The following is a 17670-nucleotide window of genomic DNA, read 5'->3' on the forward strand; positions in this document are numbered from 1 at the left end:
ATGGATGCATATTGTTAAAGAAACAAAGTTATTAAAGCGAGAAATTTGTTATTTATTCGTAGTTTGTTATTAAGAAAGTGCTGTATCTTTTATTTTATAAATAGAGAGTTAATTATTATCTACTAGTCATGTTTATGTATATTTGGACTTATATGTGATAATCAAATACAAAAATAATTGCGTAACTGCTCTTGGTTCAAGGAACTCCTGATATTACGGAGATGTATATATATAACGACGATGTATATTTTGAATTGATCGATCTGTAATGACAAATTTTCAAACTTTCGATCATTTCGTGTCATGTGTCAGCTTGGATGCGCCTGAACGAAAGTCTGCCGGTGGGAAATCAAATTATAAGTACTTGGGAATCTGCAACATTTTCTTGAGATGCATTGGCAGACCGAGTGATGACTAACTATGGGGCAGCAACCGACGAGGAACTTTTCGAGCAGTTCTGCGAGGATTTCGCGACCGTCGCAGGAATGCAGGGACGCGTCGCTTATCTACTCATGTCCATACACGTGGCGAACCCTTGCATCCTGCACAGATTCTTCTCCTACGATCCATCGACCGTCCTGTACACGAACATGGTTTACGGTATAGGGCTGATGCTGTACGCGAGGCCGAACATGCGACCGATCGGCAACATAAACCGGATCATCTTCAGGTTTGTTTGTTTTTTGGTAAAGTCCGAAAGTTGAACCTAATCTTTCAGCTTACTGGGATCTCTGATGTTCAATTTCTCGAGCGTCGCCGTCTTCGATCACATCAGGGAGCGTTTCTTCCGGAAACCTTTCCTGGTCACTTTCCTCGGATTCATATCCGGAAGATTCTTCATGCTCCATCTGTTGGCGTATCTGTACCATGTGGACATACGATCGAGAAGCAGGAACGTGCCGCGAAACTCGACATTCGATTCGATGTATATTGACTAAATTTCACAAACTATCTCCTTCACATCAACGATGTCACATGTAATAAATAACAATAAATTTCCAGTAAGGGGAAATATGCTTTATAAGTTTTATTGCTTATAATATAATATGTGTATACATGTAAAAATATTATTTAAATATAATCAAGTCAGGATAGTTAACTTAAGGAATAGCGCACTGAATAAATATTTACAATTGAATTTTCGTTGCATGACTCCTCCTTATTGATTCGTCTCTAGGCAACTAATATTTACATAATTATCATGCTCTGAATACGTATTACCTACGTACTTAAAACAAAAGAAAAAAAATAATAATAAAAAAAAAACAAAATCGAACATTACAATATAACATGATTATTGTGATTCTATCACAGTACAGTTTGTATAATTGACGTTTAACTTCTTTTTGTTTTTGTTTTGTTTCTTACGTTTCCCGAGATCCCCGAGAGTAATAATAATAATAATAAAACAAAAGAATTACTGCATAACATAAGGAATACCATAATAATAATAATAACGAATTTGAATTGGCAGGATTCGGGGATGTCGCGCTCCTCCAGCGAAATACCATTTCATCAAAATATGCCTTAATTAGTAGTCTAGTAGGAGTTTGCATTTCAAGTTTGCTCTCAGAAAAGATTCGTGGGGACGTGGGTCGACGTCTCGTGAAGGTCGTGCTCGTGTTCGTGTCCACCGTGGCTGTGCTCATGTCCAGCTAAAACAATTACAATTACAATTAGTTAAGATACAATATCTAAAATAATGATTACATAACTTGATTATTTCAATAATGTTGTCATGGTAATAATAAGTACTGTTACTGTTATTTTTATAGTTGTCATGGTAATAACAAATCTGACATTACTTTTACTTTTTAAACATATTTTCTGCGGCGAACGAGAAAGGAAGTGAATACAGGCGGCGTTGGATTAACAAAAAACAGCACAATGCAATCGTTTATAATTGTAACGTTCGATAATGAAGAACTTGTGTAATTGAAGCAATTTCTTATATACCAAAGGTGAGTTGTAAGCGAGTAAACGTGAATTACGAAGGTGGTCTTGTCTGGGTACTTTCGGTTTCGCGTAATTTCTGAAAACAATTCCGTAACCGCAATTATACATGTACAAAAAAAGAACAACGTTGCGAAGGACGCGTTTTTCAAGTAAAGGTAAAATGAAACTAATCGCTTCCTATTCTCACGATATTCAATTACAAATTTGTATTTCATTCCAAATTAGTTTTTTGTTCTAAATTTGTGTTTCGTTCCAAATGTGTCTTTCTTTTAAACAAATAAAACACAAATTTGGAGCTCGATGCAAATGGAAATTGAAAGCGCTCGGAAAATGTCCTAGATTTTTTTTTTAATCGAGTGAGATTAGAGAAATAATACGACTTTCCATTGTGTCCCTTTACGTTTACATTGCGCTAAAGAGGATCAATTCTAGGTCACCGATTGATCCGTGCTGCATTGAGCAATGCGATGATAAAAAAAGGCTTAACTGCAGCCACTTCAGTTCTCCACTTTAGGATATTTTGCCGTTGTCGCGCCACGTATTTGTAAACACGAAAGTGTAAATAGAGGGAAAAACCACGTGGAAACGATTCTTTTTCGCGCGGTGAGCGCTTTGGTCATCTGGGTCAAACCGGTGTGCATTCCGTTAAAATGAAATCTCCGTGGACTTTTTCGACCACTTACGTCACATGCCGTGCGAGTACAGTTACGCTAATTGCTACCAAATCACACCTATTCATGAGTGCAACATTTCGTAAGAAGCAACGAAATATGTATTTCTTATTGATATTGGTTTCTTTTCATTTTCTGAGTATGTCATGAAAATAAACAAAAAAACAAACTTGTTTTTCTTTTGGGTGGTTTGTAGTTGCGTAACGGATCTTATTTTCTTAAAATGTTGTTACACATTTTGGATGGTCAAGAGATTGCGAACGTAGGAACGTAGGGAATCGATGACCTCTCTCCTCTGCACGAGGATAACTATCGTTATCTGCAGTTCAACAAATAAAGATTCGTCGCGTCATTTCATGAACAATGCATTTTATGTTTTAACGACTCGGTCAAAGTTTGGACGTTTCACAAGGATGTGTGGAAAGAAATGTTGCTGTTGTGTAAACGCGATAAGCGATTGTAAATCTTCGACTGTGCGTTGTTTCATTTAAAGGTAATTTATACCGACTTTGATCGTTTTCTTACTGAGTATTTGCAGGGTGAACATGACGCCGAATCCAGCGATGATCGCGATCAGCTTCCAGATTCCTCCGTGGCCGTTGCTGCGTTCGCGCGCAAGAACCTCGAAGAAGACGACGTAGAGGAGGGTTCCTGCGGCCATGCCCTGCAGCACGACGGAAGTGACGTCGATTTCGGAGCTTCCGCCGCCGCTCAGAGCAATGCCGACTCCGATGCCGAGCGGCGTGACAATGGCGAAGGTCCCGATGTAGATGAGGATGAGCACGAGCTTCGTCTTCGACGTGACCAACTCCACTCCGACGCAGAACGCTATCACCAGCTTGTGCGTGGCTATAGCCGCGAACAAGTACCAGACCTTCTGCACGCTTGCCTCCAAACCGACGGCTAAACCCTCGAAGACAGCGTGGAAGCTCAACGCGAGCACTGCCAGCAATCCTCTGAAAGAGTTCTTCATGTTCTCATCGATGTGCATGTGATTGTGATGTCCGACAGTCGATTGCGAGTTGAACAGCTCTCGATTCGAATTGCTTATAATAGCAATCCCATTATCCTCGAGCTTGTTGAGCGTCACCCTCGGTATGCACATGTTCTCCGTCTTCCGCACGCTCATGCTTCTCGTCAAATGTTCCAGTCTTCTATCCAGAAAGGCGTGCACCAGCTCCTCCACCAGATACACGAAGAAGAATCCCAGACAGAAGATCACTTCCGACACGGAAATCCCGTGTCCTATCACCGGGATCCTCTCCTCCGCCTCCAATTTCGCGAAGCTCTCGCGCACCTCCGGCTGCAGATGCACGAAGGTCGTGAAGAGCAAAACACCTCCGCCGAAGCAGAGCAGCAACGAAATCGCCAGATTGTTCCCATCTGTTGCTTTTATGTTCAGCAGTTTCGTCAGTCGCATTGGCGAGATTCCGATTAAGAACGATGCCAAACCGAGGGTGGTCATAGCGACCAATTTGGCCATCAGTAGATCAGACGTTTCCATCTCTAGACCCATCTTCAGAATCTAAGTGAAAATCGAAGAGAAATTCGAGGAGAGAGAAATAAGAGATAAATTACAATTTGCTTTCGAGCAGAGCAGAATGGAAATGCAGCGCTTCGTTTCCCATCGACCAACTTCACCTTCGCGGATCGCACAACAGGCCGGAAATTGCTCTGTTCCGGAAATGTAACCGGCCATTATACATACATCAAAATTATATTCGTTATGTGTTACATTATTACCGTTCTTACATTTGCAACACATCAATTGCAGTTTTGTTGTTATTGTTGTTGTTTCCTTTTAATTGCCAAACAAATACATTGAATATTGCAAATTCCATATGGAAATTACATTGCTCCAAGCGTATTAATAGCATTATTAATCATATTCATTTATTTTTAGAAAGTTATCCCACCAAAGAATCATGTTTTAATACTAATTAATCATTTATATAAATATGAAAAAAACAACTTTTGTCTTCTACAGCAAACAATATATCAACTTTAACTATTTAAAACTATAAAATGAAATAACATTGCACATCGCATTACACTTTCTCCTTTTTTTTTTATAATGAAACACAATTCCATAATTTACATTAACATCAGAACACACACAATTAGTTATAAAATGACTATAACATAAAAGTTTCTATAAAATTATTCAATACTGATGGAAATGAAGAAAACCATTAATAGGAATAAGGAGATTCCGAAGTCATCGACTCACTTTCTTATTATTTTCCCTTGACTCAAAAAACAACGAAATCGTGCGATCGCCGAGATCTTCACGAAATCGAAACTCAATTTATTTTTAAATTTCGAAACGTGTTCTCTTCCACCGCTTGGATTCTGTCAAGTTCGTTCCTTTCGTTTCTCGCTGTTACATAATTACGATTAACTTCAATGACGAACTGAATTTGTTTACTAAATCAAATGAATAATACTAAAAATGTTGATATTTGTATAATTACTAAATTGAATTAAATTCGGGTAAAGAAGTGTATGTTTGGAGAAACCAATTTAGAAACTGCAATTGATGTAGTAGAAATCGAAATCGTCTTTTGATGCGAAAATTGGCGTTGCAAATATTTCCACATGTTCGGTTATTGAGTTTACAAATTTGCGGCAATTATCCGTGAGCGATTGCGCAAAGCGAACAAAGAGAAACGTCTTGGAATTGTTGATTGTAATCCTTGTTTTTCTTTGTATTTTGGATGGAAGTTGGTCGATGGGAATTTGCGTAAAGTAAATACGAGAAGGGCACCCACTGTATGCGCGCTGAAGAACTTGAATTCGCTGTGCACTTGTTACGTGTTCTTCGAGGGAATGAATGAATTGTATCGTTCCGTTTTCACACGAAGGACTCAGTGTTGGCGTCCCGACGCCGACAACATGGTGCGCGTACCGCTCTCGCGACGTACTAAACCGACTAAGTGTAAGTAGTAACTAAGTGATCATGATGATGATGATGGGGGCCATCGGGGCCGATGTTCGGCCGAGAGAAGGAAACGGCCATTTACTACCACTCTCGTCGGCTCCCGTTGTCCTTCTTCGACTTTCATCTCTCGCTCGACGTTTATTACATTATACGTACGTATTATACATATTATTATTTATTCATCATCATCTTCATCATTATTATTATAATAACGAGTGTTCTCGTGAAGCGCAGATAGTGGCCGGATCGAAAATAAAACATCGAGGACGAGAACGGCAATGGATTTTTGATCGAGCAGCAGAGTTCAACAAAATTCTCGACAGGTTATCATCGAACCACGTGCTTAGACAAATCACTTCGCTCATCTATTCATTCCCTTCACTTATTCAACCACCGAATCCAACAAAGTCTGTTCGTGTGCAACTGCTGCACAACAACCGTTTCTGAGAGACAATCCGGTAATCCCTGGTTTGTTGCGTAAAAAAACACCGGTTATTTCCATGATCCAAGAAGTCTTTGTCTCCTCTATCTTCTATCTTCCTCTCATTCATTGCTAACCATGTTTTGAATATCTCACTTAAACCCAATTGTTTTTTCTTCTTCTACCATTGACAAACTTATCTAAAACCTTCATTTCAATTTAAACACATATTTCTTAACTATAATTAATGCTCATTGGAACGTGATTAAATCTTCATATCACAAATAAAAAATAATTTTCATGGCACAAAATCGTTTCATTGGAATATTGACTCAACATTTATTGAACTATTAACAGTTTAATTTCGATATTTGAGAGTTTACGTGACATCAAAGTATTGTTACTTAAACTATATCTATTGTTTCCAAGTGCATTCTCTGATAGTCGATTAAGTCGGTGTTATCATCTTGTTAAGTGACTTAAGTATTTACTAACGTTTACTCACATTATTGTTGTTGTTAAATGCATATTCCATAGAATAAAATGAATACAAATTAAAATTTAATCCAATTCTGAGTAATCGTTAAATAACAAATCAAGAATTTGCCACGAAAACAACGTTGTTTTGTTTTTTGTCCATCGTAATTGCTTCGATCAAGTATTCATTGAATTAACCAGGAAGCTTTAGTCATTAACTAAAACAAAAAAAGTAAATGATAATTTGTTATTTGCATAATTCTGTTTTTTTCATGCTCTTTAAACGTGATTCAATTTTGAAATTTTAGTTAATTTACGCAAAAATTATTCGGCCAGACAAAAGACCCATCAGCGAGATAACAGGTGTCGAACGTAAGAAACAAAAAAAATTGGTCACGGCTTACTGTAAATAAATAACTGCACGTGAGTCGGTAATTAAGTCGTATTCATGGCAACGGTTGTGACGCGAACTATGCGATAACTCCTGCATTTCATATTATATTTTTGCAGAGGATTCGAGCATAGTTTTTGTTTTTTCGTGCAAAAACAACGATCAATCAAGTGAGCGATAAAAGCCTATCGAAATAAATGAAGCAGTTTATAAAATTCTGTTTAGCTCGTTTCCAAGACAACAACAACAATTATCGAATCGTATTGATCGCGATAATTTCGTGTTTCCTTTCGAACTTGACACGGATTTTTATGAATTGTATTTAAGGTGATACAGTTTGCTCGACGATAAACTAGCAATTTACTAGCAGAATGGAACAGTGAAAGTCCTCAAGCGAGACCGGACCTTGGCCACCGCACCTCCGTTGTCCGCAATTGTAACAATCTTGGTCACCCTTTCATAATCCGAAGAGAACGAATCGAAAGCTCTGATTAATAGAAGATGAGGAAAAAAAGAAGCTGAATTTTAAATGTGTTTAATGAAACTTCAAATACGGTTGTTACGTGAAGCGGTTACGTAAAGACCGATGCGTCCTTTTGGTGAAAAGGTCAAATTTCTCTCAAGAATTCGTAATTGTTTGGGCGGTGCCCAGATGAAATAACGAGTCTGAGTCGACGTTTCTTTTCCTTCGACAATCATTTGAATAAATTCCATTCTTTTATCGCTTCAATCACAGATGAAAATAGTGTGTGAAAATATAAGTAAACAAAATTGTACAGAAAAGTATTTTGTTTCTTTATTTTGACAGGTGTCAAATAGGTGTCATATAATTTTGGCACATATACCAACACAAAATGGTTACACTACACTAATAACAATTTACCAACTTAAATACAACAAAAACCGGTTAATTAGTTATTTTGGTTAATAACGGTTGTAAATTAAACAAAACTATTTGACATTAGCCTACTTGTAAATGATACTACATATTGATAACCGAGGTTTCTTTACTAATTGCTTGGCTAGAATGTAAAAATTGATTGCACCAAATTATTATAAACTTTGAGATTTTTAAAGTTCAAATATGAAACATAAAAGAAACGTAAACTAAATGTAAATACAGATTAATTTTCGTAAACTGTTAAATATTTATTAATTTACAAACATATTTCTTCAAAAACTTTAATATGTTGTGTAAGCTTAATATTTGTATACACCTTACTCAAGGATATGCAAAGCAATTAACCTAATTATAGGTGATCTGCAATTCCAATTGAAACATCTCTGCATAAATGAGTAAATAAGTTATTGGAATGATTGATTCCAATAAGAATTTGAACTTATTAATTAATAACAGCTCGTGAATATTACAAGATTGAATCACGTTATATGTTAACAACAGTGAATTAAAGCAATTGAATAAGATGACCTTGGAACTAGATACATTTTCGCTAGATAAAGGCCGATTAACTAAAGCTGGCACATCAAAACAGATGTTAGACAAGACATTGTTAAGTTTATATAAACATGTTGATGTTGTTGCGTCAAAAGTTTAGATTACATTTCCATACGTCGTCGCGTTCGTTATTCCGCATTTTTTCGTGTTTCTGTAATTTACCCATACGAATGACCGTTTAACGTTTAATGTCTACAGAAAGGTTCAGAATAACTAATTGTGTTATTCCTCAAGACGGAACGTTTGATGATGAGCGGCATTGAAGTTATGCAACTAAACCAGCACGCATCGAATTTGAATGCGAGGCGCGCGTGCAGACGACGCGACGGAATCTTTTCGCACGGAAATCAATTGCGGAGTCTGCGAAATTAATAATTGATGGCGTTCGGAGCGGTCGCAATTATGCAACGACGACGACTGCTGATTGTTGACGATCGTGACCGGACTGCAGTTCGCATGCCCATTATCCAATCGAGCGCGAAAAATAATACTAATAAAGAGAAGAATGAGAGGACCATTAGCATCGTGTTGGAGGATTGATGGATATGGACGTGGGCGCGCCTTCGCGCATCATTATCCAATTTCGTAAATCTGCCCAGGACAATTTCGTCCAATTTCCTTCACTATTCCTGCTATATTATCATCGTAATTCACTCGACGTCAAAGATGACTAATTCCAGAAACGGTGGTCCACGAAGAATTAGTCATTAGAGCTGCTAAAAGGTAAATTGCGCAACGAATTTGCAGAATCCTTTTTAGTGGTTTCTGTTGTTTTCCTTTTACCGCATTCCGATCCCATCAAAAATGGTCTTTTTTTGGATGGATTGGATAAAACCAGTTTGCTTGCGAGTTTGCTCTTATTTTTTTCGGTTCTTCCTCGTCCGATCGATCCATCGATCGATCAAAAAGTACTGTATAGAAAGTTTAAAATTTATCGCGATCGACGACTCCGAAGCACGAACCTCTGGCTACGTGCCCGGATTGCCGAGGCCGTAAAAGCGGTCGAAAACACCGAAAGAACAATTACCCCGAAAGCAGTAACGCTTCGATAAGTTGTATGGAAATGCATTTACGAGCGCACCGTTAATCAATTCGTGACCAAAAGTAATAACACATAACTAAATAAAACCAAACAAGAATAGTTTGTTGCAATTAGCAAAAGAAAGAAAAAAAACGCGGAAGATCTCGCAAAAAAATCTAGCAAAAACGAAAGTTACATTTCGCATTAATTACAAACGTTTTCTATTTATTTATTTGTATATTTTTTTTTTCGCTTTCCTCACTGGAAGCAGCAACAACAAAAGGTGTTCCCTCCCCCGCACAGATGGATGAAATAATATCCGGTTCTGTGAATAAATATTCATGGATTTCGCGGATTTTGCACACAGTTTTAAATGGGAAAACAACGAGACAACAACAACAAAATAATTTGATGAATTTTTTGGGTAACTTCCGCGTTCGGGTTACGCCGATCAACTTGGGACGAATACCTGATGAAGACTATACTGCTACTTGTTTACGCATCGTTGCGTGAACGCATTTCGTGGAATGAATCTTAAGATTTATTTATACAGTTCGGTTTTTTTTTGTGTAACACGTTTTCCTTATCGCATCCAATGTTGTAACATTTAATCTGTATTTGTTATTTTTTTTTGCAAAACAGATACATATTTTTGTTATGCTTCAATTATTACAGTTATACATTGAAAAAAACGCTGTTTTTTTTTTGTTAATTAAAGAAAATCAAAGGCGGCTTTTTTTAAATAATTGTTTCAATTTTGACATATCTAATTGTCACAATTATGTTATTCCTTTATCATGTCAGAGAAAATATGTTATTATTAAGATTTAATTTGTGAGTATAATTAATCAAGGATTCAAAATACTTAACTTTTCAGTTACTAATTGTTAGAATTAGTGATACAAATCTTAAGGGTGTTCATTTTGTAAGTATTAATTTGTTGTCACTTTGACAGATACTTAAGTCAAATAATTAGTTTGAAAAAATTCCGTGACGGATTCGTTTGTAGACTTACCGAACAGAGTGATGATGAACATCAAGAGGAACCCGACGAAGACGGCGAGCCATTGGAGGATGCCTCCTTTCCTTTCGGCTTGGAGGATTTCGAAGAAGACGACGTATAGAAGGGTGCCGGACGCGAGTCCTTGCAATATCACAGATGCTACGGCCGTCTCTGATTCACCATCGCCGCTGACCAGGATGCCGATGCCGATTCCCAACGGGCTGACGACGGCGAAGGTGAACACGTATATCACAGTTAGAATGGTGCGCGTTTTGGTGGACACCAGCTCGACTCCAATGCAGAAGGCTATCACCAGTTTGTGAGCGCTCACGGCACCGAACATGTACCTAACGATTTGTATTAATCAATTTCATTCGATCAATCTTTGCTTAAGACTTACCACACGTTCGATGGCGCGGACTCCAATCCAACGGCGAGGCCCTCGAAGAGTTCGTGAACAGACAAGGCTAACACGACGAGCAACCCTCGGATGCTCTGAACTATGCTATCTTCAGCATCGATGATGACGTGGCTGTGACCGACGTGGCTGTGACCTGCATGCTCGGAATGGCTATGCTCGACGTGGCTGTGACCCGAACGCTCCGAATGTCTGTGGCTGTTATGGAACTCCAACGGATTCGGTTTAGCTTCCTCCATGCTCTTCACCAGCTCCGAAGTGGAAACGCTGCTGACGTCGCCGCGTCTCACCGAGAGACTCCTCCGCAGCGCGCACATATCGCTGTTCTTCTGTTTTCTGTGCAGGTAATAGTGCACGATCTCCTCCACCAGGTACATGGTGAAGAATCCGACGCACATGAGGAACTCCGCGAAATGTATCTTCAACTCTGGCAACGTTCCGTCCGATTGCATCTCTTGGATTTGCTCCGCGACTTCTGGCAGCAGATGCAGGAAGGTGGTGCAGAGGAGGACGCCGCCTCCCAAGCACAGCAGAAACTGGACGACGCGATTGTTCTTCGCGTTCTTGTCCCAGTGGAAGATCTTTGCCAGTTTGATTGGAAGGCATCCGATAATGAAGGATGCCAGGAAGAGTACGCACATTGCGACGACCTTCGCGATCACCGGAGAACCTTCTTCCTCGTGGTCATGATCGTGATCATGATCGTGTTCGTCGCCATGACGTGCAATGAACATATCAGTGAAAAAGTTTGACATCTGCAAAATTAAATTCAACAAGAATTAGTTAACTTATTAAATTCTGCACAGTTTCAGTATAAAATAATTGAAATTTATATATTGACTAAATCTGTAAAGTCATAACAATAGTTTTTCATTTGGAAAATGTCTATATTCGATATTATACTGTAAGAAATGAGTCCAAAAAAGTATTATAATTAGTTTACGAATCAATAATTTATTTCCTCTTGAATCTTATTTAATTTGAAGACTGTTGACCGAAATTCTTAATGTAATCTCGTTACTTTTGAATCTATAAATACGCTTGAGTTAATATGGAATACAATAACAATTATTGTTTTGTTGAGAAAAGTGTCCAAATTTAGTACAAATGAATCATAAACGAATAAAGAGTTATAGGAAAATATTGAAACAAGCATTCGTTTTAAAATTCAGGGTGTTCCTGATGATATAAAGACATAACAAAGGATAGACCATTTTGTGATGAAGTTAGTACTACATTCTCATTGAACTGTTGGCAACGCTGATGGTTAGAGACCATCTATTTAGCAATTGTTTTTATTGAAATCAGGTATTGGGTAAACAAAAACAAAAAAACGAAGCGAAGGCCGATGGCAAATTGTAAATAAACGCATTTTGCGCGTATGCTAATTGGAAGCCGAACATCGCGAAGGGAATGCAAATGCACGTTTCTGTTTACTTTTGTGCTCTTGCTGCTCGAAACAACCGATTCTCCGAGCGCACCTTTCGCCATGCATTTATTCATTTGTTTATTTATGTTATCACTATGGCAACACCAAATTATTCGATATTCGGTGCGTCGAGTAACCATCAGCATTATTATTATTACAAAACAAAAATAAAACAAAAATAAAACAAAAGCGATTTCGGTGGGCAACGTTCAATGAGTTCGCAAACAAATTAATTAACGGCGCATATCAATCAATAAATCGAACGTTGTTAGACGGATTAATTAATCGACTGAATTTCACGATTCGACCGTGAAGAATGTTGGTAAAACGGAAGCCCGTCGCGTTCTTCCTTTTACCTCATTTAGAACAAGCGATCATTCGAGAATATCCAGACGCATTAAACGTTAATTTCATAAAAAAAAATAAATATATGAAAACTCGTTTTGAGACGCATCGAATCGAGTTATGAAGAAGCAAGAAATGAATTCAACTCGTACGTACTATTTATTATTACATAGCTTAAGTAAATATGCGCATTTACGTTAATGTTTTGTTTTTCAAGCGCTCGTTTGTTTTTTCTCGTTGCGTAAGTGACTTGGATCACATGCAGCGAAAGGAGTCGTGCAGCGGGATTATCTGCGCAAAGGACAATGACGGATCAATTGTTTATTGTTTGATCGTTTCCAATGGAAATTTCTCTATTTAAACAATCGAAGGTCTCGAGAGTGTATCGATGCACTTTGTAGATCGCTTCGTTATTTTATTTCTCGTTGCCAGACAACAATAATATTGCGTGTGTTTTTTTTGTTATTATTATTGTTTTATTTCTTCGTATGTTTGTATACATGCTGTTACGCGACCCAAATAAATCGGATAATCCTTGATCGAAAAAATTTAAATTGTTGTTTTTTCATTCAGCTGCATTTCGCGTCCTTCTAACCTAAATTAGTCCTTAAAATATTTTTCTTAATACACATTTTTAAAACAAAAACAAAAAAATCTCACACTTATACTAATTATTTCATTAAATTTTTGTTAGTTTTAGATATTTAGACAACAATATCAAAGCCATATAAATATCAATCATCAAATTTTGAATTTAGTTTTAGATCTAATTATCACTTGTTGAAATGAGACAAACATTCATAGTTCACTAGAAATACGAAATTAAGTAAATCTAATTCCAATTTCGAGTACAATTTTTTATAGAAAATCAAAAACCCAGACACTATTTCACCTTAAAAGGTGCGACAATTGCATTAATATTATGATCACGTGAACTTTGAAGCTTCATTAGTAGTAAACAAAAACATTTGGAAATTAGTATTTGTTTGTGAATTAGACTTAAGGGTGCACTTAAGATGTTCCCATTTTGTCCCAAGGTTTTGAAACGTTCCTTATCACACATTATTACATTATCACAATCCAATAAACGCCCACAGTTACTTGATCTTTTTTTTTTTAAATTCGTTCGATCTAATTGATTCAATATGCAAACAAAACCTAAACTAACCTGCGTCAACTTTGAACGTTATTTCCAATATAAATAAAGTCGGATTATAAATATTTATTGAGTCAGATGATTGATTTGCAGTGCATTGAATGCAGCAGCATTTGCATACGTTTGGTATTCGCTAATCCCAATCGCTAATAAATATATCGACTTAATCGGATTCACGATCTGCGACTAATTACTAGTTAATTTGAGCACGCGATGGCATTCAAATTGCGATCGAAGCGTGCGTTGACGCACCTCACCTTCCTCCTCGGACAAACAAATGATTTCACTTGAATTTCGAAAAAGTGAAATTACCATAGAAACAACAAGAAAACACACATTTCCTTCCTTCAATCTCTCCGTTAATAATAAATAATTGATCTCAGAAACTCATGAACAAAAAAAAAACAAACAAATTGAATGTGAATCTTGTCGTTCATCATCGTTCAGAAATTTGTGTTATTTCACAATTGTAATTCTTGCCATCGCCGTATGCAAATCCGCATCTATTGTATAAAGCAGAAGCAGTTTTTTTGTATTCAGTCTCTGTGCGGACGAAGAGGAACGAAAAAATGAAAAAAAAAAGTCCCCGCTGCGGCCGGAAATTAATGTAATTGTTTTATCGTTCCTCGATGCATTTCAAATATGTCGCATTTCGTTTGTTTCGCTTTGAAACAATTGAATTATTGTCATGGCACTCTTCGCAAATAACAAAAATAATTAATTCAAATAGAATTTCTTTAAGAAATCTTTCAAATTAAACAATTAGTTTATAATTAAATGACAAACAAAAATAACTTACATAATTGATACATTTTTTTTTGTTCATTTCTTTGTAAATAAATTACAGTTTGCTCCAGTTTGTATGAAATCCCGTTCAGTTCTATACTTTACGTAACTCTTCTGATGCACATTTCCATACTCACTTTGGATTTTCAAGAAAAATTACTTCAAAAATCGCACTAATTCATGCACACTTCATTTGCACATGTAATTAATTATAGTTTTAGCTTTAATTAGCATTTTGATTAAGACGTACTGAAGATATACTCAAAAATCTCATAGATTTTATCGATTTTAAACTCAAAGTTATGACACAGTCACAATTATCTCATTAAATTCTCATTACTTTCAACGCATTTAAAAATCCATTCATAAATTTCCCAAAACACTCAAAAATCACCAAGATTCAATAAAATTTTACTTCTTTTCTTTTCATTAACAAACTTAAATGAATCTACTCAAATCACAATATTTGCAAATTTGTTAAAAATCTTACTTAATTCTAATAAGACATTGATTATCAAATTTCTTTAATCTTCATACAAATAGTTATTAAATTGTTTATTGAAAGAGAAATAAGTTTGAAATAAACCTTGAAAACAAACAGATTCAAACGTAAATCAAAAATTACTTTAATTGTATTGAATTTCCAATTAGAATTACATTTTTATATTTAATCATCAATCAAATAATCAAAGTATTATTTTTTTTGTTAGATTAGATTTAAAAGTTGTTAATTAGTCACTGATTCCATTAAATCGTTGCAAATTACTTAGAAAATAGATATTTCATTGAAACTAACAGTAAATTTCCAATTCCAAATCATTTCAATTGTAATAATCAATCACCTAAAGTCAATATATCTTTTAAGTTGTTGTTGATCATCAAGGTAATATTTTTTGCTTTGTTACGTAATAAAATTAATGAAAGGATTTGTTTTAACAAGTAATAATTAATGTGCAAAGCGTTTTGATTTACAGTTTTTTTTTTTGTCGAATTCCATTGTTTATAGTGTGAATGATCACGCTCCTGCAGAGAATATTAATAGCGTAGTAACTAAGTTTAGATTCGCACGTTTCTTTTTTACTTCTAAGGACTAGAATGGAAATAAAAGTATTGATACAAGGATGCGAAATTAAAACTGATAGAATCGATTAATGCAATTATGAATGATTTAAAAGTCGTGTTCTTTTCACTGACCTTATTGGAGATCCTCTTCGGTTAATTTATGTGTGTGTGTTTGTGTTCTCTCTCCCTCTGTGTAGCTCCGTTGTGAATGGATTGGTGCAAATGTTGTTGCTATTAGTTTGATAGCAGAGCACCGACTGAATGAAAAGCTCAGGTGTGTGTGCGTTTTTTGGTGAAGCAAGGTAGGTAGGTAGGTAGAGTGTGTGTGTAAGTAAGATATCGGAACCGCTCGTTATAGAACCTCGCTCGGAGATCGCCTTCCTTGTAAAAAGGATCGCGCGTTCAGATCTTATATATATACACACTCAAACACTCAAACAAACGTACACTTGTACATAAGTTTACAAGTATATAGAGACGCAATCATCATGATGATTCGGAGACGTGCATCTGCAATGACCGGTCCGAAAACCCGAAATTCTTCTAAACGCATCTCTTCTTGATGGTAAATCTTCGCCAAGGACGCGACTGTTGCATTCTTCGCATCTTTACATAACATTCCTTTTTTTTTATTATTCTTCAAATCAATAAAGCATTTGCTTAGAATCTTACATGAACGTGATTTGTGTCTGAAGGGAAATGCAGAGGAGAAAGTCAGTTTAGAAATAATACGAATCGCTTTCGTGAATTGGAACAACAATGTCAAGGTTCTCGATGATGCACCAAAGAGCCAATCTAATCTAATCGAACCGAAAACCCATTGTCCCCCATCTACTCTACAAATAGTAGTGAGAACCAAACAAAAAAAAATAAATACGGTCCATAGAATAATCTTCACACATTCAATAATCGATTTATTCAATTACATTCTTTACTATAATAAGATATGTTTGTTCAAACGTGAATCACAAACACTATCATTTCTGTGAGTTCACAAGAACGCAATTTTTTAAACACAAAATTAGTTAATAGTTTTCATATTACCTGCACTAAACTGTTAATTAATGCTAATTCTATAATCACGATGTTTGATATTAATTATTTGCAACTTTTGTTTATTAAAAACGATTCTTAGAAAATAGTTTTACATTATAATAAATTAAAAAAAAAAAAACACTAAAAAGTACAAGATTATTGGAATGTTATGGTAAAACCCGTAGTAGTTATTGGTGAATACCAAGAATCTTGCAAATGATTAATAAAAAATACGTTTGAAGTTCAAGTTTGAAAGTTGTAATTCGCGGAAATATTGTTTAAAAAAAACTAAATTTAATAAAATCGAAAATACGCACGAAACTGTAACTCAATGAAATTCCATGTTTAAAAAATGCATTAAAGGAAACTCGTTTTTAAATTCTAAATCTTTAATTCCTGATAAATTATGTGTAATTAATGAAACGCACTTTACGCGCGTAATTTTAGGAAGTATATCTAATGTAGATTATCAATTTGAAATTAGTTTAAGTGCAGTAATTATGTTTACTTGAAACAGTGTACAGTTCATATGTCCACGTGTTTCCATGCAGAAAATCGATGAAATCAGTCATTACACTAGTGAATGTACAAATGAAATGATTTCTTTCAATTTTGATTGAATTAAGAAATGTATTATGATTTTCATTAATTTTTGAGGTTTTTCAATAAAATAACATAAATTCATTTTTTTATAGTAACTTTATATTAAAGTTTAACAAAAGATTTGTATAATTTGTATCTTTTTATTAAAATTTCTTCATTCAATTTTATGATTTTTTTCAATAAAGTATAATGATTGAATGAGTAATGTTCAATTAAAATCAATGTAATCGAAGAACGTTTATCTTCAAATCATGTAGCTCACAAATGGTGTGACTAATTTTGGCACCAACCCAAAAAAAAAGCTAAAGTAAATTAAAGAAGGTGTGTATTATGATTAACAAACTTTGCGTACGTAATATATTATTATTATGTTGTCCAGTTGTCTATCATTTGGAGAAATCATATTCTAATACATTCAATTATGCAGCTGCTAAATTCAATGACTAATACTGTAGACACACATAACCACATTGGAAGAATGACATTGACAGAAGTCATT

At 35.6% G+C, this 17670-nt stretch overlaps 2 protein-coding genes across 4 annotated transcripts; one reads left to right on the plus strand and one right to left on the minus strand.

The window, feature by feature from the left end:
* Positions 1–169: 169 nt before the first annotated feature.
* LOC108563804 lies at positions 170–1414 on the plus strand. Its single transcript, XM_017922590.1, has 2 exons — positions 170–670; positions 719–1414. Exons 1-2 carry the CDS (start codon positions 411–413, stop codon positions 936–938), a joined length of 480 nt encoding a protein of 159 aa, XP_017778079.1. The 5' UTR covers positions 170–410; the 3' UTR covers positions 939–1414.
* Positions 1013–15937, minus strand: LOC108563803 (zinc transporter ZIP1). 3 transcript variants are annotated; one of them, XM_017922587.1, is made up of 4 exons: positions 15666–15937; positions 10738–11510; positions 10350–10684; positions 1013–1655 (listed from the first exon to the last, which is right to left on the minus strand). In XM_017922587.1, exons 2-4 carry the CDS (start codon positions 11508–11510, stop codon positions 1570–1572), a joined length of 1194 nt encoding a protein of 397 aa, XP_017778076.1. In that variant the 5' UTR covers positions 15666–15937; the 3' UTR covers positions 1013–1569. The 3 variants fall into 3 exon arrangements, with proteins under 3 accessions (XP_017778076.1, XP_017778078.1, XP_017778077.1); XM_017922589.1 differs by lacking the exons at positions 10350–10684; positions 10738–11510; positions 15666–15937 and adding exons at positions 3153–4143; positions 5399–5574; XM_017922588.1 differs by lacking the exons at positions 10350–10684; positions 10738–11510; positions 15666–15937 and adding exons at positions 3153–4152; positions 5399–5574.
* Between the last annotated feature and the right edge of the window lie 1733 nt (positions 15938–17670).

The sequence above is a fragment of the Nicrophorus vespilloides genome, unplaced genomic scaffold, assembly GCF_001412225.1.
Source record: "Nicrophorus vespilloides isolate i.1.1-1 unplaced genomic scaffold, Nicve_v1.0, whole genome shotgun sequence".
In the NCBI taxonomy this organism is placed as follows: Eukaryota; Metazoa; Arthropoda; class Insecta; order Coleoptera; family Silphidae; genus Nicrophorus; species Nicrophorus vespilloides.